We start from the raw sequence: 24,058 nt of genomic DNA on the forward strand, positions 1-24,058 counted from the left end.
ACGTCCACGTTTGCCCCCCACACAGGGACTCGTAGGTGCTAGTGGTTTCCCTGGGCAACAGGGATACGTAGGACCCAAGGTAATGCACACAAGAGTGTGTGTTGTGTGTGTGAAGAAATCAAAGTACTCTAATACTTACATACGTTGTTTTATGTCCCTTTCCCACTGTGCATGCATGTACTTGCAGTACCCTTGTTTCACCAGCAGATGGTGTCAACGTATTCTCCAATGTATTTTGAAACTCACTGAATGGATATGCACTAGTTATTTAGAAAGGAAGCTTTCTTTCTTAAAATAATGATTTATGAACGTTTGATTCCTTCAGCTGTGATCTTTGTCCTGACCTGGTTGTGTCTCTCAGGGGGACCAGGGAGACCCCGGAGCTCCAGGACCTCCTGCCTATGTGTCTGATCTGGGAACTCTCGTTCAAGGTCACAAACACTCCAAACTCCTTGTCAACCACAGCGTTTCAGCAGTTCCCTTTGTTTGACCGTCTCTTCTCTGATTGGCTGTAGGACCGTCTGGTGACCCGGGTTTCAATGGCCTGCCCGGTGCCCCCGGGGACCAGGGATCTCAGGGATACCCAGGACCACCAGGCCCAGCAGGAATTGGTGGATTTGGTTCAGGTGGGTATATTTATATATATAGGGATGGGTAAAAATATCGATACTGCAATATATTGCGATACTTTGCCCAATACAATATTGATTTTTCACTCCAAAGATCTATTAAAATAAAAGATTCAGGTTTAGACATGTTGTGAATGTAGTACTTTATCCTTTTTCATTTTATTTTCAATATTTATTACAGTGAATTTCATGGGAATTAATAAAATGCAGATGCTGTTTTGAATGAAATAGTTTTGACTCAATTTGTCCTCTGATCGATATCATCTGATGTACTTATACAGGTACTTGTGTTTTCATATTTATTTATATCGCAATATCGTGATACGTATCATATCATGACCAAAGTATCGTGATACGTATCGTAGCATGACCAAAGTATCGTGATAAGTATCGTATCATGACCAAAGTATCGTGATAAGTATCGTATCATGACCAAAGTATCGTGATATGTATCGTATCGTGACCAAAGTATCGTGATACGCATCGTGACCAAAGTATCGTGATACGTATCGTATCATGACCAAAGTATCGTGATATGTATCGTATCATGACCAAAGTATCGTGATACGCATCGTATCGTGATATGCATCGTGACCAAAGTATCGTGATACGTATCGTAACCAAAGTATCATGATACGTATCGTATCGTGACCAAAGTATCGTGATACGTATTGTATCGTGACCAAAGTATCGTGATACGTATCGTGACCAAAGTATCGTGATACGTATCGTATCGTGAGGATCTTGCCAATACTCACCCCTATTTATATATATATATATATATCCCTCTCAGGTCCTGGATCCCCTGGTTATCCCGGGACCACCGGCCCGAAGGGTGAGAAAGGTAACCCAGGCATATTAGGCTATGGCTCTGAAGGACTCCCCGGCACCTACGGACTCCCCGGAGCCCCTGGCCCTCCTGGACCTCCTGGACCTACGGGCACTTCAGGTACGTTCACACAGCCCCGACTGACCGAAGCTCTTCCTCCGCAGGTTTTAAATGGTGTCTGTATTGTGTGTCATGTATCTGTTGTTGTTGTCATGAATGAAAACGAGGACAGGACGAGGGTATAAGAACAGCCAGATGATCTCTTAAGAGTGTAAGACTTTAAAAAACATCATGGCTGACTGATTTAACTGTCCTCCAAGGCTTTTCCATTGAACCCTGCGTCGTCTACCCCGAGACCGGGCCCAAAGGCAGGTATCCCAAGACGCGGCCATATTGCCATAATCGCCGTGGCAATATTCAGCGCCGCCCCCAAAAGTGAAATTCAAATCACATCCAACACAACTTTCGGCAGGCAGAATCTAACTGCCGCAACTGCTTTTTTATTAAAAATGATATTTAACGCTATACTCTACAGGGTGCGGTGGTATAGTAGATGCAAAGAGGCTTCAGGCTTGGATGGGAGGCTCTCTCGACTCCAAGCTGCTTGTTTTCTCCTCTTTGGCCACAAGGTGTCGCCTGCTGCAGCGCTCCATTCACTGATTTTACATGGACGTCGATGCATGGCAGCGGCAGGGATGTTTTACACGTTTCACCGCGGCACGAACACACCGAACGAAGGAAGACGAGCAAACTGGAAGGAAAACAACAGTCATAACAAAATATAACAATCTGCTTTTCTTTCAGTTTGGCAGAATTTCATTTTTGTCAGATTAAAGGGATAGTTCGGGTGTTTCGATGTAGGGCTGTATTTGTTTTCTGATTGTTATCCACCGGACTCCTTTGACAAAACGTTCGTTTTTGTCAAAGGAGTCCGGTGGATAACAATCAGAAGCTCAAATATAGCGTTCACCTCCAGGTTTTCGGTGTAAAACCAGGATGTGGCTTCGCTTCCTGTCTGGTTCTTCAAAATAAGAGAACCAGAGAAGAACCTGGAGAAGAACCTCGTACAACCCCACTTTAAAACATCTTATCTTAGTGGGGTTTTCACAATAAAAGCCCCAGAACAAAACCCTCCACATACAGATTCCCACTGGATAAAGAAGTCAAATCAACCCTGTCTCCTTTGTTCGTGTCGGTGCTGAACTGCTCTGCATGCCGCTTCTGGCAACTCTGCATCCGCGTCGATGTGAAATCACTGAATCCGCTCAAGTCCAATGCTGTTTTTTACATTTCAATCCGATATATAACCGAGTTAATGCTTTTATTCATGATTTTAAATAAGCACCTGTCATCTTGCCACAGCTGCTGAACTCTTTCATATGACATGCTGACCAGAGGGACTAATCCTGATTTCACACTGTGACAACAAGCTGGTTTCAATCATTCACACGTTCACAAATGTTTAAGCGCGTGGACGCATGAAAAGATAGAACCGGTCCCCCAACGCGGGACCTCCACGGATCTCCATCGGTCACATGATCCAGCTTCAGTTCAGTGTGAAATCTAAGGATTACATGCTTATTGTTTGCTTTGTGGCTGATTTCCTGTTTAAACCTCTTATTCATTGAGTGTGTGTGTGTGTGTGTGTGCTCATAGGTTCCCCCGATGGCACCGGTGCCCCTGGAGAACCGGGTCCTCCTGGACCCAGAGGACAGCCAGGTGGAACAGGATTCAATGGCAACAGAGGTATATTGTTATGTTCTTAACAGATATGAATTTCCATTCTGCACAAATAAAATACAACATATATCTCTCCTTCTCTCTGGCCCCGCCTCCTCCAGGTGATCCTGGCGCCTGTGATTGCCTGGGGGGCGGCACCTCAGGGTTACCTGGGTTACCTGGAACCTCGGGAGCCAATGGCGTCCCCGGCTACCCCGGGAGGAAGGGTGAGCTCGGTGACGGCGGTTCTCCTGGCTTCAGTGGCATTCAGGGACCTCCAGTAAGTTGGATTTCCAGTCGTTCTGCTGCTGTGCCTCCAGATGTGATGTTTTCAGAGTCCAGAGCTGAGATCCTGTCCTCCTGCAGGGTCGCTCCGGTGCCACCGGCGTCTTTGGGCGTAAAGGAGAGAAGGGGGAGTCTTACTACGCCACCCTGGGTTTGGGGGTGAAAGGAGAGCTCGGGGCGACTGGACCCCGAGGACCTACAGGTGAAACTGGGAAACCTGGCAGAGACGGGCTGCCTGGCTTCCCCGGAGCCCCCGGATCCCCGGTGAGTGTTTTTCTTTTTGGCGGGTCCTCGAAAAAAGAAAAAGGTGTTTTAAAAAAACAACCCGTTTCCTCTCCAGGGCGACGGCGGCTACGGCACGATCGGAGAAAAGGGTTTCCCGGGATTCCCGGGGTCAAAGGGTCGCCCCGGCGGCCCCGGCGAGCCCGGTGCCGGCTACCCTGGAACGCCCGGCTTCCGTGGAGCGGATGGAGAACCCGGTATACCGGGGTTGCCAGGGCAACCAGGTTTACCCGGACCGAGAGGTAAGTGATGCCGAAAGGAGAGGTGTGTGTGTCTGTGTAACGCCACATTCTCCCCACAGGGTGACCCCAGTCCAATCACTGCCCATCCTCCATGTACTGTAGTTACCATAGCAACCTCATCCTAACACCCAGTAGAGGACCACCGGTTCCTCGGCGAAGGGGACTACTTTCTGTCCCCGAGCAGCTTCCTGCCCTCCCATGCCTCGGCTGCTGCAGTTAACTACGTGATTAATGGTCTCCATTAATGTGCTTGTCCACTCGCCTGCAGCCAATAATCTCAAACCAATAAACCGCTTCATTAGTCCACTCATTGACGCTCAGTAATGAGGGTTTTTAATGCTCCTGTGCTTCTTTAGTCTCAGAGGAAGTGAGATGGTCCAGAGTTTCAAACAAGTTGGAGATGGTGGTTCTTTTAAAGGAGAATGCTGGTGTCTTCATCGCAGATATGAACTTGTTTTTCCTGATTCTGATAAATCATTTCGTCTTGGTCTCAGTATTTGTAGTTGATTATCATTTTCAGGGTTATTTAAGTATTTGCAAATTAGAGCCCGACTGATATATCGGCGGGCCGATATTATCGGTGGATATTAGGCATTTTCCAAACTATCAGTATCGGCATTTAGCCGATACCGATAAGCTTACCAAGTCTTTTAATACTGGTAACTTTGTGTTTGGTTGTTGATGTTATTGTGTTTTTGTTCAAAGGACTTCAAGTTTTATATCTTAAGTTTGTATTTTTATTAGGGTTGTCAAAGTTAACGCGTTATTCGCGCGTTAACGCAACATCCTCTTAACGCCGTTCATTTTTTTAACGCGCGATTAACGCTCGGTATTTAAAAAAAAAAAAACGGCGCCGGGCTCGACTCGCCGCCTCGGGAACGCTCGCGAACGCTCGCAAAAATGTGTTGTTTAAAGGAGAGCGCCTGTCAATCATCCTCTAGTGGCAGCCCACCAAGCGTGCAATACTGGGAAGCGGCGCGTCCACACGCGTTTAAAAACGCCCCTGTGGACACGTACCTTGAAGGTGTGTGTCCACAGGGGCGATTTGTGAACGGCAAATTCACCTTCAAAAGACTGCCAGATGGTTCAGTCGATAAGACCAAAGTCATCTGCGCGTACTGTGGGTATGAAATGGGCTACCATAGAAGCACGTCCAGTCTGAGATATCACTTGCAAGCCAATGCACTTATATCCTAACTGTACTTATCTCCTGTTACACTATCTCCTGTGACATGTTCACTTTAATTGTTTGTGATATATTCTTATAACCCTGTTTTGATCCCATGTTTTGGTAAGGGGATATTTGAAGTGTTAAATAAACATTTTCATAAATCAAGTATATTTGCCCTTATGTTGTTAAAAGTATTAAGAATATGAATAAAATACATTAAGGTACATTTAGAAGAAGAAAAAAAAATGTGCCAAAAAATGCGATTAATTTGCGATTAATCGCGAGTTAACTATGGACAAAATGCGATTAATCGCGATTAAAAAAATGTATCTTTTGACAGCCCTAATTTTAATACATTTTATTTATCAGAACTTTAATATACTTTGATGTTCCTCTGTTCCGTTGTGACAATAAAATAAACAAGTTTATTTCTAAACTGCATTATCATATTATCTTAGTGAAGACTCATAAATAACTACAAATAACTAATGTTAGGGAAATCTGTTATTGTTTTGTTACGCGTTTCTGAAATAAAAAAAATATCGGACGATATATCGGAATATCGGATTTTTAAATCAACAAATATTTGTATCGGTATCGGCCTTCAAAATCCTTAATCGGTCGGGCTCTATTGCAAATACAAAAATCATCAGAGCCGGATAGTATGTGATTTCTTTTTGACATATTAGCTGAAACCAATTTAAATTTCAAAATCAGTGACACCAGCGGCCTCCTTTAGACGTCCACCATTCTTCTTCTTCTTCTTCTTCTTCTTCTTCTTCTTCTCCTTCTTCTCCTTCTTCTTCTTCTTCTTCTTCTTCTTCTTCTTCTTCTTCTTCTTCTTCTTCTTCTTCTTCTTCTTCTTCTTCTCCTCCTCCTCCTCCTCCTCCTTCCCTGAGACTAAAGACACATCTCTCCCCTCCAGTATGAATGTTTGCTCTCATACGTGATGCTAATGCTGGAACAACTGATTCATTTTGCTCTTAATATGAAGGTTATTGTCACTCGCATGAGCCGGGAGAATAAAACAAACAAACAACAACGATGTGATAAAAGCACTATTTGCCGTCTCTCCTCATCGAGTGCAATAACCTGTTTTTGAAGCACCTTTACATTGAAGTGAACATTTCAATATGCTTTTGCCTTTTGCCAATTAATTGAATGGAATTGATTGCTGATGTGTTTGATGAAAAAACAAAGATTTTAATTGCTTTATTGGCGCATGCAAATGACCCTGCCGGCTTTGTATGCTGCCATCTCTCTCTCTCTCTCTCCCTCTCTCTCTCCCTCTCTCTCTCCCTCTCTCTCCCTCTCTCTCCCTCTCTCTCTCCCTCTCTCTCCCTCTCTCTCTCTCTCCCTCTCTCTCTCTCTCTCCCTCCATCCATCTCACCTGCCGTGTGCATGTGTATCTGTCCAGGTGAAAACAGCTGTGAAGGGGTTAATGACGACGAAGAGGGAACTGGTGGGTAACTAACTGTTTTCAACCCACCAGCAGAGAAACGATGGTGGATCAGAAAATGTTCACCTTATAGTTTCTTTATATGTCATTTAAATATTTTTCTCAGACTCTGAGACAGAATTCTCCACTTAAGCAACCTTTAGAAACACCAGACTTCATAGTTTAATTCATATCTATATTCTGAAAGATTTTATTATTAATAATAATATTAATAACTTGGCCAAAATGTATTTATTTTAAATGGCTGTTTATGGAGTGATACAAAGAAACCTATTCATTTGTAGTTTCTTCCTTTAAATGTCATTACCACAACATTTGTTGTCAAGACAATTGTAAATAAAGTTAATTGTAAATAAGTAAAAATTGTATTTGAACAGAATCAGTGAGAGTAGCAAAGAAAGTAAAGAAAAAACATATTTTTTAACTTTATTTTTATTTTTTTACGTAGGTTTATGTATTAAACTAGGCTCAGCTACCTGAGCAGCTGTGGGAAATGTAGTCCTCACTGTCAATCATTAGTTCATGAGGGAGTCGATGGAAGCCTCTCGCTCCCTGCGTCTCAGGGATTCCACTCTGGCCGAGTCAGTCGATGATTGACAGGCGAGTCTCAGGTTTTATATATATATTCATATAAAATACACTTGTTTTTATTATTATCATGCGATATGCGTCGCAGCTGCTGAAACCTGCGCATGTATTCAAGCCCTGCCTCTGCTAAGCGCTATTAACCAGTGAGGGTTTTGGAGGGAAGGATACATATATACTGTACATACATATATATATATATATATATGGATTAATAGAACTGATTACCAAGCACAAAATGTAATTTATAGCTTTTATTTTGTCTAATTGTTTTTGAACTGCCCTTCATTGTGATTCATTTTGCTACTAACGACATTCAAGCTACAACACGCATAATAATATTTATAACAATAACAATGATTCCCATGATTCAAACCTAAATCCATATTTGGCATGAATGGGGGGAGGCGACAGACAATCACAAGAATTCACAAGAGATATTGTGTAGAATATGGATCACTGGTTTAGGTTTGAATTGTATGTGTGATTCAGATTATTTACAGATAAATGGATCCATGCAGATGTTACTTTTAGATTCGTATATGGAAGGAATAGTGGTTCTATGGGCCCTTATTACAGCAGCTATTATGACAATGCAGGTTAAACACAGGTGTAATTAATTCACATTAATTAACAGTAATGATAACCCTGGTGTTGGTCTGTGTAATTGCTGTGACACACTTGTCTTTACCCTGCAATTACACGTTAAATAGCTGCTGTGAAAAGGACCTAATGTGTGTACATGTATTCATTATATTGAGGCGAGGCCACGCCCTTTCCGGCGTCCCCCAAAGGACTTTATTTTGAAATATAAATATATACGGTTCTCAACGGCGAGTTTTTATATTTTATTTTTTTATTTAACCATAAATTACACGTATGACGGTTGTTAATTTAAATATATCTTATACTTATTATTATTATTTTTAATTCGTCGTGACGTTGTCGTAGTGTATTTTATTTTGGCGTGTAATGACGATGTCATTGAACTACATCGTCTCGCGCACACGGCCGTTACCTTGGCTAGCTAGCTAGCTGGCTAGCCAAGGTAATATTTGTGCTAGCTAGCTAGCATTAACGCACAAACCTAAGGTTTTCTTCGCTTCTGTGTTAAAACCGAGAGACTCTTTTTTTATTTATGCATTTATTTTTTATAAGTAAATAAAAAAACGTAATAAAAAAAGAGCCGGAGCGGTTGTTGGTATGAGTAATGTTACGTCACTTAATTTACACGACGTTAAGTTTCTAATTGCGTGTCGTCAGTCTGGAGTTATAATATAAAGTGCGACAAACATTTTTTAACGTAATATTTATTTGAGAAAAACACAAACACTCGGCGATTAAACAAACGACGTCAAGAGGACTGGATATATATTATTCTTATTTTTTCAAAATAAGGTCCACCGGAAGCGGCGGGGCTTGGCCTCTAAATGTCTGCGCGTGTGTTTAAAGTGTGATTGCTAACTGTATGTGACTGCTATCAGGCATAGTGCTACCTTGCAGCCTACCTGGTGTGGCCGGAGACCCCGGATTCAACGGTGTACCTGGACGACCAGGTACGATCCAACCAATGTTTTACTTTATTTCTCTTATTTTTCTCAGTTTCTTAAATGTGATGCATTCATTGATTCTGGCTGTTTTCTCATTTATAAATCCATATTACTGTGCTTCAAATGTGGGGCACATTATTTCGCTTTAATATAAATATTTTTATTGAATTTATTCCTTTTAGTTAAGGTTTTTCCAGTTCAGTCATCATTTTTTGTGTTTTTTTTTCATGTGATGATGTCAATACAAGTGTATGTCACTAGAAACATGTTATAACAACACAATAACATGGATCTTTTTCATTCATGAACATTGCTTTTATTGTTAATATTAGATTTTTCAGACCACACCAGAGGATTTGTAGTACTACTTAAGTAATTCTTCATGAATGATGCTCATGATCCACGTCATACCTGCCTGCACGCATTAGGTCTCAAAGGTGAGCCAGGTTTCCCAGGAAGCCCTGGACGTTCAGGGTTTGACGGCCCCAAGGGAGATAGAGGAGACCCCGGTTTCGGAGGCCAACCTGGACCACAAGGTAAACCTGTTTGTGACCCACTTCCTGTGTTGAAGGTGCTGATTCAAGCTGGGATAACGACTGAAAGCAGGATATTGTTGTGATGCAGACTTGTTGTTTCTTCCACACCTCCTCCGTGCAGGTTTCCCCGGACCCAGAGGGGATCCTGGTCTTCCCGGTGCTCCAGGACAGACTTTTGATGGAGGCAGGGGGAAGGATGGTCTCCCCGGGCGCCCTGGAGCAAAGGGCCAGCCCGGAGAGGTCCTGGGAGCCACACCTGGTACCCCAGGACAGGACGGTTTACCAGGAATCCCAGGAGACAAGGGTCAGCCGGGGACCCCAGGCGGACCTGGATTACCAGGTGGGTCTGAGACAAAGAGACGAATCCGTTCGTGTGAGGGGTTCTTGCATGCTGAGGTCTAAGTCTTTCTACCTCTGGTCAGGTGGCGACGGACGCTTCGGCATTCCCGGACTGAAGGGCGAGCGCGGCGTCGGCGGTCTCCCTGGTATTCCCGGCTCACCCGGACTTCCAGGTGACCCGACTTTTGGCATTACCGGTCGGCCTGGATCTCCTGGAAAAGCAGGACTGAGCGGATCGCCAGGTGAGGGGAACGTTCCACCAGACTTGTGTTTGTTTCTGTCGGAATGTTAGACTCGACGGCGTCTTTTTAGAGTAGCATGATTGACAGCAAAATACCAAAAACAGATGATGTAGTTGAGATCTCGTCTTTCACTCCTTTTACCCTTTTTTTCCCCGCCGTGGTTCCTTCACTTGGACGAATCGGACGCCACGGTTGCCTGTTTTGTTCCTGTTGTTTATGAAACTCTGCATCACCCAAAAGAATGTCTTCTTCTCCTGTTTTGTATTGTTTCTCTTTGTCCCGTGTTTCTTCCTCATTCCTTCCTCCTTCCTAAACACCACCACCATTATCTCCATCCATCCTCTCATCATCCCTCCATCCTTTTCTTGGTGTTGGGTCATTCGTTATAGGCTGCCAAGGTGAGATACTCCCCCCCCCATCCATCCATCCATCCCTCCATCCAGCCGCCCTTCCTTTGCTTCCATCCCTCCATCCCCGCTGCTATTCATGCATTAACAGCGTTACTCAATGCGTCTCTCATTTCTCTTTTGTACAGCTAAGAAACTAAAAAATGTCCATCTCCATAACGTGATTCAAATTAATGTCTCGTTGTGAAAATGTGTTTTTAAATTTCTCCCGTTTGGAATTGAGATCGAGGGGAAGAACGGATGATCTTTAACAAATGTTCACAAATCGTGGTAATGAGTTTCACAGCTGAGCCCCCTTTTTGATTCATATTTTTATATAATAACCATATTTTTCCGCATGTATTTTTTCTGAATCACGGCATGAACATTGAATCGATGTGAGATCGACGGCTGGAGACGGACATTTTAGCTGTGAGAGATTCAGAAATGGGAAGTTGAAGTAGATCTTGAGGACGGTACTGGACGTGTTTATTGCTGTATAGGCTTGAGTGACCGACTAAAGACTTGGTGCTTTTTAACAATGTAACCGCATCATTCAAGGCTTCTTCTGCACTCTTAAAAAGAAGGACTTTTCACTTTCAACTCATCTCTGCGTCGTCCCAGAGTTGTGAGATATGTTTCTGTGTCGCTGCATGGATGTGTTGAAAGTGGGTTCTATTTTTAAGAATGTGTACAGTAGTAGTAGTAGTAGTAGTAGTAGTAGTAGTAGTAGTAGTAGTAGTAGTAGTAGTAGTTTGCTATCCTGTGGGACAAACACACTTTGGCGGTTGAACTTCGCTGATTCAGGCTGGAATTGCACTTGAGCGTCGTAAGACATTTTTTTTTTTAAGGCAATATTTCCAAATGATTACAGATTTGATCCGGCAGAATATTCCATTTTAAATCCCTGCATTCATCAACATACTTGTGTCTGTTCAGTAACGATCAAAGTTGCAATTGCAGCCGAACCAAGGCAATGAAGGGACGTAATGAACAATGGTTGTGTGTTCAGGAATCATTTATATCAATCATTTAATTTAAGATAAATATGTTTATGAATAAATGTAGCTGTTGTGTTGGAGGTAAGTTAAGTAATTATAAAAAGAGGTAAGTTTTTGAATTTCACTGATGAGTGAAATGTATATTATATTTATATATATTTATATTCTATGAACCCTAACCCTAACCCGTATGACCTTGTCATTTGCAAGTGCCTTCATCATTTCAAGTGTTAATTGTAAAATAAAAAAAATAAAAATATTCTTTAAAAAAAAAACATAGAATTCTATGTAGATTCTATGTTTCCATGTACATCCTGACAGACTAAGTCTCTCCACCCGTCCAGGTTTCCCCGGCCGAAAGGGAGACAGAGGAGACCCGGGTTTCCCAGGACCCGCCGGAATGAAGGGAACCCCAGGACAGCCCGGCCCCGATGGATCACCAGGGTCCAGGGGACCCCCCGGACCTCCAGGGCCAGGGACTCGTGAAGGCATCCCAGGAATCCCCGGACGGAAGGGTAGGCCTCGTTTCCTGTTCAACATCCCGGCTGGCGTTCTTACAGCATCGTCATGGTGATTCCCCGTCTCTCCACAGGTGAGAGAGGATTCGCAGGACTGATGGGTTTCCCTGGACTCCCGGGTCGCCCTGGAAGCCCCGGGTTTCCTGGAGGGAAAGGAGAGGCTGGAGGTCCTGGTAGAGATGGCCTCCCTGGCGGTCCCGGATACCCCGGACAGAAAGGTAGAGTGTCCAGAAGGAGGAGTGGGGACGGTGGGTCGTGATCAGCCAAACATCATGTGTGTTCACTTCTTCAGGTGAGAGAGGATACCCGGGACGCCCCGGCTTGCCCTCTCCATACATCGGAGCAGAGTTTGCAGAGAAAGGAGAACCCGGAACCCCCGGAGGCAACGGCCTTTCTGGCTTCCCCGGACCCAGAGGTAACGCCACTTCCTGTTTGTCTTATTTACTACGTGTACATGTAAAACATGAAACATCAAGTCCATGGATTTCCCCTCTGGTGTCAGGTGACAAGGGTCTGCCAGGTCTGCCCGGTCGTCAGGGTCTGCCCGGACTTCCTGGTTACGCCGAGCAGAGTAAAGGACAGCCGGGACAGCCTGGTTACCCGGGGCAACCGGGGACGCCAGGGTTCCCAGGACCGAAGGGTGAAGCTGGGATCATGGGCTTCCCCGGCATGTCCGGACCCAGGGTAAGGAACGACACACACTCAGAACCGAGCGACGAGTTCATCCACTGAGACTCACGTCTTCACCGGCTTCTTTCAGGGCGACGACGGCACACCTGGTTTCCCTGGCAACCCCGGAGAATTCGGTCGCTCCGGTGCCAAAGGTGAGCGTCAAAATCACACACACCAAAGAAAAACAAAACACATAAATCCACCCTTTTGACGTGAATGCTCGGCTCCTCAGGTGCACCTGGAGAAAGTTATGGTTATCCTGGAGGTCCAGGAGCTAAAGGCCAGCCCGGAGATTCAGGTTTCCCAGGTGAGACTCATGTCAACCAACACTGCTTCTAACTTTAGGAGAGGGTCCTTCCACAAGACAGTTGTCCCACAAATGTCTCTCTTCAGGTGGCCGGGCCAACGATGGCGCCCCCGGCGACAGCGGTTTCCCGGGAGGTCCAGGATACCCCGGAGGGAAGGGAGCTCCTGGTGAAGGAGGGCGACCCGGGATAATGGGTAAGCAGAGACCGCTACGGTGACAAACAGAAGACCAGATGTTCCCCTCAGATAATAACACTTGTCCCCTCTGCAGGCTCCCCTGGTTTCCCCGGGCCGAAGGGCCAGCCGGGCTACCCAGGAAGAAGAGGAGCAGACGGGTCTCCTGGTCTGCCTGCAGGTCCCGGAGGTCCTGGAGCCAATGGTAAGACATATATTTCCATGCAGGGAACAGGAATATGAGCGGAGGCTGCCGACTCACACTGTCGTGGTTTTGCAGGTTTGCCTGGACCCCCTGGCTTGGATGGACTTAATGGTCTCGGTGGACCTAAAGGACTCCCTGGAACCCCAGGCAAGGACCTTGTTACATGGTCTACACAGTCCGTGTGAAATTAGAAGTAAATGAAATAAATCCACATATATACAGTGTAAACTCTAAGAAACCTGTGTTCTCCAGGTGGGAGTGGAGGAGGTCGCCCCGGGGCCGCTGGTGTTCCCGGGCTGAAGGGAGAGCAAGGGGTCTCCTACCCAGGAGGACCAGGCTACCCGGGACCCAAGGGAGACCGAGGATCCTCAGGTGAGACGGACCTCAAGGAGGTTCCAAAACGCTGGGAATAAATGTGATGATTTAATATCAACATAATGACTGCTGGTGTGTGTGTGTGTGTGTGTGTGTGTGTGTGTGTGTGTGTGTGTGTGTGTGTCAGGTGGTCCTGGGCAGCCAGGGTTCCCTGGTCGGCCTGGACCTCAGGGTCCGACTTCATCGTCAGACTTTCCCGGACCGTTGGGAGACCCCGGCCTCCCTGGACTGGATGGAGAGTATGGTAAATACACTTCCTCAGACCAGGTTCCTTCCTGCTTTTCCATGTCCTTGTTTCCTTCCCTTTTCTATCACGTCGTCTCCTTTCCTTCCTTTCCTTCCACGAGCCCAGTCTCGTGTCCTCTCCTTCACTTTCTCCCTTCCTGTTTCCTGTTTCCTATCCCCTCCCCTCCTAACCCTCTTCTCTCTCCTCCAGGTCGACCGGGTCTTCCAGGTCCTCCAGGCCCGCCTGGTCCAGGCACAGCCCAGGGAGACCGGGGTGACCCTGGTCTCCCCGGCTTCCCTGGCTCCCCTGGCAGGAAAGGAGACTCAGCCATCCCCGGCAGCCCCGGACTCCCCGGCAGCCCCGGGTTCAAAGGTGAAGAGACGCCCCAATCAGGCTTTAAACGACCCATCTGATGATGCAAACACATAAACATCGTATTTCTCTTCTCAGGGGGACAGGGCGACTCCGGCTACAGTGGAGGTCCTGGTCTCAAGGGGTTCCCCGGGGACTCTGGTGACTATGGAAGCAAGGGACCTAAAGGATTTCATGGTAGGAGCACTTTAGTGAAACAGGGTTGTGATGCGTGAACCCTCTCTTCTTCCACTCACTCATCCATCCTGTGTCTTCTCTCCAGGGCGACCTGGTCCGAAGGGGATCCCCGGTGTCAGGCTGCGTGGACCACCGGTAGACTTCGGGGCCGTCGACGGAGAGATGGGTTTTCCTGGTGTATCCGGCGGCTCCGGAGGCCCCGGGGAATCCGGTGGGCCCGGGACGCCCGGACGTGGAGGTGTGTTGTAGAAGAGGTGTTTCTCAGTGCTGGATCTCACCTGATGAACATGAATATAACATAAATGTTCTGCTGCTGCAGGTCCGAAGGGGCGCCCCGGCCCTGTGGGTAAACTTGGCAGGACCGGATCTCCTGGTTTTCCTGGACCGATCGGTGAGGGCGGACCCCCTGGATTCCCTGGAGCCACCGGAGAACAAGGTCAGTGTCGTTGAGTTTATAGAACTAATAACGATAGTGATGTATGGAAGATTAAACTATCTATACTCCCACTAACGGCAGCTCTTCCTCTTCCTCAGGCTCCCCCGGTGCAGCCGGTCGGCCCGGCACTCCCGGCGTGGTCGGCCGCGGCCGCAGCATCGGCTACACGCTGGTGAAGCACAGCCAGAACGCCCAGGTGCCCATGTGTCCTCAGGGCCTGGCCAAGCTGTGGGACGGCTACAGCCTGCTGTTCGTGGAGGGGCAGGAGAAGGCTCACAACCAGGACCTCGGTACCGAACCACTTCTGTTCCCTCCCTCTTTAACCTCCATGACCCCAAACCTTGACTAGACCGCGTGTCGTCTTGTGTGCAGGTCAGCCCGGGTCCTGCCTCCCCAGATTCAGCACCATCCCCTTCCTCTACTGCTCCCCCAACGAGGTCTGCTACTACGCCAGCCGCAACGACAAATCCTACTGGCTGTCCACGACGGCGCCCATCCCCATGATGCCCGTGGCCGAGCAGCAGATCCAGCCCTACATCAGCCGGTGTTCGGTGTGCGAGGCTCCGTCTCAGGCCGTGGCGGTCCACAGTCAGGACATGACCATCCCCGGCTGCCCCCCCGGCTGGAGGAGTCTCTGGATCGGATACTCCTTCCTCATGGTAAATATACAAATAACCCTGTTTCTCACAGGAAGCTGCTGGAGGACCTAGGAGAACCAGAACCAGGACTGTGTCAGGACCCGGCGGCTGTAAAATGAGAGGTTTTCCAAAGGGACCCTGGTGTTCAGAAACACTACCGCTTTTGTCCACAGGGACCGCCAAAATCACCACAAAATGAAAGTTTAAATAAGAAAGTGTCAACAAAGATAAAAAAAAACCTTCTTACTTTTAATACGGAAATGACCACTAAAGAGGTATTTTCAAAATAAAAGTCCTAAGTGACGCATGTGTCTCCTCCTGTCCCGTGCAGCACACGGCGGCCGGCGCCGAGGGCGGCGGCCAGTCCCTCGTGTCGCCCGGCTCCTGCCTGGAGGATTTCCGCGCCACGCCGTTCATCGAGTGCAACGGGGCGAAGGGCAGCTGCCACTACTTCGCCAACAAGTACAGCTTCTGGCTGTCCACGGTGGAGCCCAGCCAGGAGTTCGTCTACTCGCCGGCGCAGGAGACGCTGAAGGGAGGCCAGGAACGCTCCCGGGTCAGCCGCTGCCAAGTCTGCAGCAAGCTGTTGTAGTGGGGATGAGGATGAGGCGATTCATAAGGAAATCTATCAAAGAACACGTGACTGACTGAAAATAAGCCCCTCCCCCTGCTTCCCCGATGGTTTCAGAATGGAGTCGACAACCACATCGACCCCGTTTTTAGAGTTTTTGATGCCTTTTTAGGAATGAGTGGCTTCTTAAAAAAAAAAAAAAAAAAAGAAGAGTTGGAGGGAAACGGAAAGAGCAGCGTTGCTCTTCCCTCCATAATCACTGACAATGGTGCTATCGTTTATGTTTTTAATTTGTGTTTCCTCGTTACCGTTTTCGGCGAGACTCGTTCTCGGCTACCTCAGAGAGCGCCCCCCTCTGGCCGGCGCCCGCTGACACATCAGGCTTCAGATACGTCAGCTGGTCTAACTGGAGTCAGCTGATTCTGGTTGGTCAAACTCACTACAACCACTTTAACCGCGGCGATGCTACAGGTCACGTGACTGTAAAAGTGCTGCTCGTTGTGCCAGCTGGTTTTGTTTTGCAGCGTGGAAATCAAATTAGGAGATTTGAGACTTCCTCGAAAGGATTATCCACCAATCAGATTCACAACTATAAAGAATAACATGTACTTTAAAAACAAAATGAAGCAAGTACATACATTAGATCATATCTGGCAGTTCAGTAAATACTTAATGAACCAAACACAACTGCCTCTAAAGCATAAAAAATTTCTTTCATGGATTTGTTTAATTCTTTCAAAGTTGATTTTCATGATTCACGGAAATAATTTAGGAAAAAAAGCTTTTTTTTTAATGGTGCTTTTATGGCTGAAGTGCATCTGCCAGTGAAGCTAGCAGGTGTTCAGAAAGCCTTTCATACGGCTGTGATCTCTGTAGGAAAATAAACCATGGTGCTACGATTCCACAGTGGACTTGGAAGGCAACGTTCAAAATATGAAACAAAAAGGAAAAAAGACGCACTTTTGCTCTAAATTGCTAAAACGGAACCTCTGCAACAGCAGTAATCAACAACTTATATAATAATATATATACTTACATATATATATATATTATGCACTGATGTGAACTCATATAGTTTAGAACCATAAACCAAATTAAAGGGCGTATTTCCTCTCCACCTTCGCCGGCTTTCATCTCTTTGTGACCAAACTTCTGTCGGATTCATTTTGCAACAGGAAACCAAACACACTCTGCTGGATTGTTAATTATTGCTGTATATAATGCTTACTGTATTTCCCACCAAAGTATGTTAAAAAGCTGTCAGCTCTTTGTTTTTATTTTATTTCCCAGTCTTTTTCTCTGTCCTTGGGTAAGAAAGACGTATGTTCTGTCAGTAAATGTAGATTTTTGCAGCCGTGTTCACGACAGAATTAATTGGGCTTTTAAAAATGTAAAATCTGACTTTCTTGTCACGTTATCCTCGGACAGGGAAGCTACTGGGCGACTTGTAACCACTATGACCATCGTGTCTACACATAGCTGTGTCTCTGCTGGTAGCCCTGATTTTATTCCTGTCACATTCTTCTTCTTCTTTGTCATCCTTTGTGGTTTTGTAATCTAGATTGTAATTATTTTACTTAAATCATGATACTATCCCCTGGTTTTATTTACTGAAGTGGGAGGGAATGGGAAGATAATGATGTGTACATTAAATATTATGGAGAAAAAAAAAACACAAATGCCTTTGGGATGATGTTTTTATATGGAAAATATATTCGCCGCTGACGATCTTTAACAGACGCAACAACCGTTGTTTTGTTTTTGTTTGTTTGATATCTGTTTGGGCTTCACCCCCGTTGATCATGCTGTAAGTGCCTGGAGGGACAGAAAAGAAATGCAGTTTTCCTCAAAGAGGACCTATAACAAATAAAATGGTAATATGGTGAGAACGTGTCTGTTACTGTAATGTGTATTTCTGTGCTCACACACTTTGGAACTAAGTCTGTAAACTGAGAACATCGAATGCAGATTTAATAAACATAAAAAAAACGAGTATTTTCACGGTAGCAGCAGGTGTTGTTTTTGATGTTTTTTATTTTACATGTAAACGCCGCTGAGAATATCGTGTTTTGTTGTGCTTTAGTCGCTGCAAAGATCCTGTTTATCAGTTTGCTGTGTGCAGAACCAAATTAAAAGTATTAACACCTTGTAGCTGGATGCTGATGGGTTTTATTGCAGCTTCCTAACTTCACTAATTTACTTCCCTGCTGATAAAGTTACAGTAGCTGGTTAATTCACACCATGCCAAACAAATATTATACTGGAAATAATAATAAAAGAAGAAGAAAAAGCAGTAAAAAATACTACAGAATTGTGTCCTGAGTCGGTGCGTCACATTACATGGAAAAAACATGATATACTTTAAAATCTAGAGTGGTTCAAACCAGTAATCCTCGTGTACAAACAATACACACATGTTTTCAGATGCAAGTGTTTTGCCATGGAGTTTGTTGCACATCAAACTAGAACTAGAATTGGAAAAATATACAATAAAAACATGAGAATGCTAAAAATAGAATGATGATAATAGTAATATAAAAACAAAACACAATAAATAAATAAACAAAATAAATAAATAAAATAGTCAAGTATTTTTTTAAGCTCAAATTTGCAAATTCTACACCCTCTGTCTTGATTTGAATGAGGTCAAAACAAGGATGATTGAATTAAATTACATTCATGTAATGACACCTCCAGGACTGCAGGTGGCGATGAACGCGTCACCATCGGTTGGCGAACAGAAGAAGCCTAGCATCACAACAACAACAACACTGCGGGTAGCGCTAGCTCGAAGAAGAAGAAGACGTGTATTTTATTTCTCTGCTAATTGGGAACATATTAACAGGTGAGTAGATTCAACATAGCGTTTTAAAATGCGCGTGCGCGTTTCTACAACATTTAAATCACTAATTAAATACGTTTCATCTGCGCGTAAAGCGCTAGCTCGCCCGCTAGCATTAGCTCCGCTAGCGTCTTCGCATTAGCTGTTCGTGTAAGCGTTTTTATTTCGTTACAGTCGGTGAACTCGCGGTCAAAGTCGGTTATCTGATCATCAAATACGTTTAAAGGTGTAACCGGGGTTAATCGTCGCTGCCATCCTCCTCGATGCGAGCTAGCTCGTGCTAAAGGAGGCTAGCTGCTGGATGTCCCGTTATCGTCCGGTTTCTCGAAATGGTTTTATAACCGACAATAAAAGACCACATATGGGATGTTGTTAGCTGGGTTTATAACGTTACGTTTACAGATAATGTTAGCTGACATCAATATTATATAATGTGTTTATGGTGGGAGGAATAAGGCTGTTAACTGAGAAATAGAGGATGCAACGTAAACGAGACGAGACCTTCAGATTCCGAGGATTTCAAGGACAGATCTCTTAGTAAACAAGATTACATTGATTTTACTTTTTAATCAGTGGACTAGAATTGAGAAGAAAGATAGATAGATAGATAGATAGATAGATAGATAGACAGACAGACAGACAGACAGACAGACAGACAGATGGATAGATAGATTATATTACGTTATTGATCCAGAGGGAAATTCAAGCATCCAGCAGCAGCTGACAAAACACACAACATGACAGACCGACATATATCACATAATAATAATAATAATAATACAGATACACTTTGGTAACAATGATTTTTCTTGACAGCTGTATCATTAGTAGATTTAATATTAGTTTCTTCAGCCAAATGACTGATTCAGATTTAAATTAATAAAGTTTTAACCTGCAGTCATTGTTCATAAAGTCATGTCATCGTCCAGTTAAATATAATAATAATAATATAATGTGTCTCCCAGTAACAGAGAGGATAGAGGTAACGTATGCCTCAGAATGTTTGAAACGTGTGTCCCGTTTCTCCTCCGTGATCTCGATGCAGGTACGCTGGAATTTTCTGACACCCACTCGGACATGTCCTATGTCTTCATCAACGACTCGTCGCAGACCAACGTGCCTCTGCTGCAGGCCTGCATCGATGGAGACCTGGCCTTCGCCAAGAGGCTCCTGGAGACGGGGTGCGACCCCAACATCCGGGACAACCGGGGCCGCACCGGCCTGCACCTAGCCGCCGCCCGGGGCAACGTGGACATATGCCGCCTCCTGCACAAGTTCGGGGCCGACCTGCTGGCCACCGATTACCAAGGGAACACGGCGCTGCACCTGTGCGGTCACGTGGACACGATACAGTTCCTGGTGTCCAACGGACTGAAGATCGATATCTGGTGAGAATCTGATGACATTTTCATTCACGTTTCCATCCCTGCAACTTTCTATTCTACACAAAAACACTGCATCTCCAGCTAACGCTCCGTTAAAACAGAAAAGACCAGTCAAGCCTGACACTGGAGTTGTGGAGAGGAAGACTTCAAAAAGGCTGAGAGAGCTGGAGTTAGCTCATAAATGATGAAATTGTTCTGTCAGTCTTGTTTTCCATCACCGGCGGTTAAACGACGGAGCCAAACTGTACGAGGTGGTAAAGTTTAGTCATCCAGTCGATTCTCAGCTCTTGAACTGACTCAGTCGGTGCAGAAATGAGTGGCTGAGATATTCAGGGGTTCAAGAAACATCACAGCCTGAATGTGTGTCCCGTGTGAAATTTAAAGACATTCCCGATGACGGATCACTTTAAAAAAGCAAAGATAAGAGACATAAAAGAGTGAAACCGGTTTAATAATCACAATTTCCTACAAATCTCTCTTATATTTGCTGTAATAGAAGCAAAGAGTGAGAAAATGTTATTTAAATTTAAATTTTAAACATACGGGATACAAAAATTTATTATTTAATGTATCTATCATTATTATTGAATTGTTTTTCACAACACGATGTTTATTATCTGTTAAAAATACCGTGTTTTTAGAGTTTTTGATCCTATTTGATGATGATGGTGATAATATCTTCACTTCTTCGGATGGACTTGGTTTATCTAATTAATGTGTTAAAGATTTAGCTTTATTATGGAATAGTGCTTCTTCCTTTTCAAACATTTATTTACAAATGGATGTTGTTTCTTTGTTTTCCATTATTATGGGCTTTTTTCCCCTTTAAAATCTATTGATTATATATTCATTTAAATGTTGGAAATAAAGGTTATTTATTGTCTTAAATCAGAGTTATTCTGGCAGGATCATCGTACCATGTGACTCGTATCGCCTCTTGGCTCGCTGTCACACGATAGACGTCCCGGCTCAAACACCTGAGACACGGTGACTTGCTGGAATTTGAGCCTGCGGGACGTGACGTGTTTGTAAAGACGGTAAAGTGATCATTCCTGGCGTCTAACGGTCCTTCTGCCCGACAGCAACCACAACGGCTCGACCCCGCTGGTGCTGGCGAAGCGCCGCGGCGTCAACAAGGACGCCATCCGCCTGCTGGAGGGGCTGGAGGAGCAGGAGGTGAAGGGCTTCAACCGGGGACCCCACTCCAAGCTGGAGACCATGCAGATGGCCGACAGCGAGAGGTGAGCTGAAAGAATGTGGGCGGAGCCACGCGGAGCCGGTTGAACCAGAAGCGGGATGTTTTGACAGAAAGCTCTCCTACTGTTTGTGTGGGAGCAGCCATGAGGAAAGATTACTCCATGCAAACAAAGCATCAGAGAGCTAAAGTGATTTGATAACACGCCCGTGTGGACTTAACCTGGACTTTAACACCAATGACTCGTGACTTCACTATGCTTGAGGCCTTGTGACGTTAAATACGACAGATAATGGTTTATTAGTCCCACGGCGGGGAAATCACACGATTATTAAATAAAATAAAACAAAGATATAAAAGATAATTTAAACAAATCAGTTCATTTCCTGAATCAACTGACTTTAACAGTTTATTCCCAGCAAGTTGACACTTATTAATTACTCTGTTATGTTATTTATGTCAACAAATAAATACAAAGGGTTCCTAAACAAAGTGCATTTTTCCTCGTTGAGGACGTCTTACTTCCTCTGACTGTGTTGCAATGTTGTGGGTTCTAAGTGTGGTTCTAAGTAAGGTTCTGCTTCCTCCGTCCGCCCAGCGCCATGGAGAGCCACTCCCTCCTCAACCCCAACCTGCAGAGCAGCGAGGGCGTGCTGTCCAGCTTCAGGACCACCTGGCAGGAGTTTGTGGAGGATCTGGGCTTCTGGAGGGTCCTGCTGCTGCTGGTGGTCATCGCCCTCCTCTCCCTGGGCATCGCCTACTACGTCAGCGGCGTCCTGCCGTTCTCCACCAGCCAGCTGGAGCTGGTGCACTGAGGGAGCAGAAGAAGGTTGTTTGCAGCCCGGATCTCATCGTTTCTTGGGTTAAACAAGAGAAACATCATATTGTTTTGTTAGGAGCAATATTGCTAAAAAAAAGAAAAAAGGGCAGCGATCCAAAAAGAGGAAGAGTTAACTTTCTGAATGGGTTTAAAGCTTGAGGGCGACACAAGTGAGAAGGAAAATGATGCTCTGGTTTTAATGTTTTGCGACATTTCATCACAGTTGAAGCTGCTTTTGAAACCGTGTGAGAAAATCCTGATGCATCTGTTTCAGTGCAGTTGTACGATGACCGTTTATTCATTTCATTCATACCGTACGTTGTTACAAGCTGTATATTGCCAATGTTGTTTTTTTTTTTTATCTTTGTTTGACCTTTCCATTGTGTTATTTATCAAATACCTTCTGTATTCGTTTTCCTGCATTCTGTATGTTTTGTTAAAAATGACTCCCTCCCCCCTTAATCGATATCTTTTATTATTTTATTCCAACTATCTGTCCGCTCAGTAACAGATTAGAAAAAAAGCACCTGGACTGTGTTTTTACGTTTCACAACCGTTGAAGAAGACATTCCTGCCGGAAGCATGCGGCGTTAGAAACCACCCGTCGTCGTGAACATCATATATAGGATGCCCATAAAACTGTAGGATTATGGCAGCAGATTAATTAACAATGTTTTGTTTGTATATTCATTTTTACCTTCATGTCCTTGTAAACCATGTCGTTTTTTTTAATTATTATTATTTGTTGTAAGTTTTTCAACCTGTTGATTTTTCTGCGTACAATAACACAGTCGACGTGAATCCTAATTTAATGTGGAGAAGAAAAAAAGAAGAAAATCATGTGTCTGTATGATTCTAATCAACTAGAGGGATGGTCGGAGTCATCTGCCGATCAGTGATACGCCAGAGTTTGTGGTTAACACGGTTAAAGTGCATATGATGAACTGAAAATCACAGTTTTAGAAATATGTATAAAAATAAAAAACATCTTTAACCCATCAAAGTGTGCTTCTTTAGGCGTTTGTGCACATGCTTGTATTATTTATTTAATTTAATCTCCTGATTAATAATCAGAAACATGTCCTCAGATATTTGTACAAACGGGAGTGTTCTCATGACGCATGCGCGTCACCGCAGCAACAAAACAGGAAGTGCCCCCCAACTAACTCTTCCTCCACATTCTGTACAATAAATAATAATAAATAAATAAACATAATGCTGCTGTTAAGTTTTTGGAAATGCAGTTCCTTAAGTTAAGTGCGGGAATGTTAACAGGAAGTTTGATGTTGCGGTAAGTCATGTGTTGTTTTTTTTTCCCCCCGGTATATGTGACGTCATACGACTTCCTAAATCTGAATCTCACATCGGCTTTTTGGAGGGAAAACATGTTTAATTCATGCCAGAGGATGTTTTTTTTATTAATTTGTAATTTAACCCATAGATTGTTTAAGTAGCTATCGTGACGTCGTCCTCCGGTTCGTTATCTACGGATTTGAAGCCTCAAGTTCGGCAGGTTGCCCGTCGCCATCTTGGACCTTTAGCCGTTGCCGCCGCTAGACACCGGCAGAGCGGCAGCCTCACTCCATCAGCCTCCTCCGTCTGGCTTCTGGTGTGAAGCTGCGAGCAACGTTATCGTCACACTTCGAGGTCATTTTTTACAGCTACGTCATCTTAAAGTAGCTCATTGCCTTGGTAGCGATGGCGGCTAGCGACTAGCTAGGCCGTGATAGCAACGCCGTGGTAGCCACCTGTCAATCAGCAGGTAAGCCCCGCCCCCTAAAGCATCCCCTGCTTTCTGGTCTGGTGGACTCTAAATGGACCATCATGTACTAAATGAACATCATGCTGGATTGAAGAAGACTTGAAACTAGAGATTGAGACCATAAACTCA

The 24,058-nt window shown here is 44.8% G+C and overlaps 2 protein-coding genes across 4 annotated transcripts in view; both read left to right on the forward strand.

Annotated features, from left to right (window-relative positions):
• col4a6 (collagen, type IV, alpha 6) overlaps positions 1-18,076 on the forward strand; it is a 77,352-nt gene extending 59,276 nt beyond the window's left edge. The window contains exons 17-48 of one of the 3 annotated variants that reach the window (XM_084003319.1): positions 26-79; positions 362-431; positions 516-626; positions 1,423-1,578; positions 1,779-1,826; positions 3,115-3,204; positions 3,300-3,457; positions 3,544-3,726; positions 3,803-3,986; positions 6,575-6,619; positions 8,686-8,757; positions 9,180-9,287; positions 9,409-9,627; positions 9,710-9,868; positions 11,600-11,770; positions 11,848-11,991; positions 12,066-12,188; positions 12,276-12,457; positions 12,534-12,597; positions 12,678-12,752; positions 12,839-12,946; positions 13,023-13,130; positions 13,206-13,277; positions 13,383-13,502; positions 13,633-13,749; positions 13,942-14,103; positions 14,182-14,280; positions 14,366-14,518; positions 14,600-14,716; positions 14,815-15,006; positions 15,089-15,375; positions 15,686-18,076. In XM_084003319.1, coding sequence (XP_083859445.1) covers positions 26-79; positions 362-431; positions 516-626; positions 1,423-1,578; positions 1,779-1,826; positions 3,115-3,204; positions 3,300-3,457; positions 3,544-3,726; positions 3,803-3,986; positions 6,575-6,619; positions 8,686-8,757; positions 9,180-9,287; positions 9,409-9,627; positions 9,710-9,868; positions 11,600-11,770; positions 11,848-11,991; positions 12,066-12,188; positions 12,276-12,457; positions 12,534-12,597; positions 12,678-12,752; positions 12,839-12,946; positions 13,023-13,130; positions 13,206-13,277; positions 13,383-13,502; positions 13,633-13,749; positions 13,942-14,103; positions 14,182-14,280; positions 14,366-14,518; positions 14,600-14,716; positions 14,815-15,006; positions 15,089-15,375; positions 15,686-15,946 — 4,212 coding nt within the window. In that variant the 3' untranslated portion in view covers positions 15,947-18,076. The remainder of the gene's footprint in view (positions 1-25; positions 80-361; positions 432-515; positions 627-1,422; positions 1,579-1,778; positions 1,827-3,114; positions 3,205-3,299; positions 3,458-3,543; positions 3,727-3,802; positions 3,987-6,574; positions 6,620-8,685; positions 8,758-9,179; positions 9,288-9,408; positions 9,628-9,709; positions 9,869-11,599; positions 11,771-11,847; positions 11,992-12,065; positions 12,189-12,275; positions 12,458-12,533; positions 12,598-12,677; positions 12,753-12,838; positions 12,947-13,022; positions 13,131-13,205; positions 13,278-13,382; positions 13,503-13,632; positions 13,750-13,941; positions 14,104-14,181; positions 14,281-14,365; positions 14,519-14,599; positions 14,717-14,814; positions 15,007-15,088; positions 15,376-15,685) is intronic. The other 2 variants (XM_084003320.1, XM_084003321.1) reach the window with 2 other exon arrangements.
• A 573-nt stretch (positions 18,077-18,649) lies between these two features.
• Positions 18,650-22,239, forward strand: ankrd46b (ankyrin repeat domain 46b). The gene is made up of 4 exons (XM_084003343.1): positions 18,650-18,770; positions 19,813-20,155; positions 21,235-21,393; positions 21,946-22,239. The coding sequence occupies exons 2-4, from the start codon at positions 19,845-19,847 to the stop codon at positions 22,160-22,162; spliced, it is 687 nt and encodes a 228-aa protein (XP_083859469.1). The 5' UTR covers positions 18,650-18,770; positions 19,813-19,844; the 3' UTR covers positions 22,163-22,239.
• The last annotated feature ends 1,819 nt before the right edge of the window (positions 22,240-24,058 follow it).

Source organism: Eutrigla gurnardus (assembly GCF_963514095.1).
Source record: "Eutrigla gurnardus genome assembly, chromosome: 23".
In the NCBI taxonomy this organism is placed as follows: domain Eukaryota; kingdom Metazoa; phylum Chordata; class Actinopteri; order Perciformes; family Triglidae; genus Eutrigla; species Eutrigla gurnardus.

What these genes read in the sequence shown, in the direction of transcription:
- ankrd46b (XM_084003343.1), top strand. Translation starts at nt 19,845, where the DNA reads ATGTCCTATGTCTTCATCAACGACTCGTCGCAGACCAACGTGCCTCTG. An exon ending in GGACTGAAGATCGATATCTG is followed by an intron (nt 20,156 to 21,234) that starts GTGAGAATCTGA and finishes TCTGCCCGACAG; the next exon opens with CAACCACAACGGCTCGACCC. An exon ending in CAGATGGCCGACAGCGAGAG is followed by an intron (nt 21,394 to 21,945) that starts GTGAGCTGAAAG and finishes CCGTCCGCCCAG; the next exon opens with CGCCATGGAGAGCCACTCCC.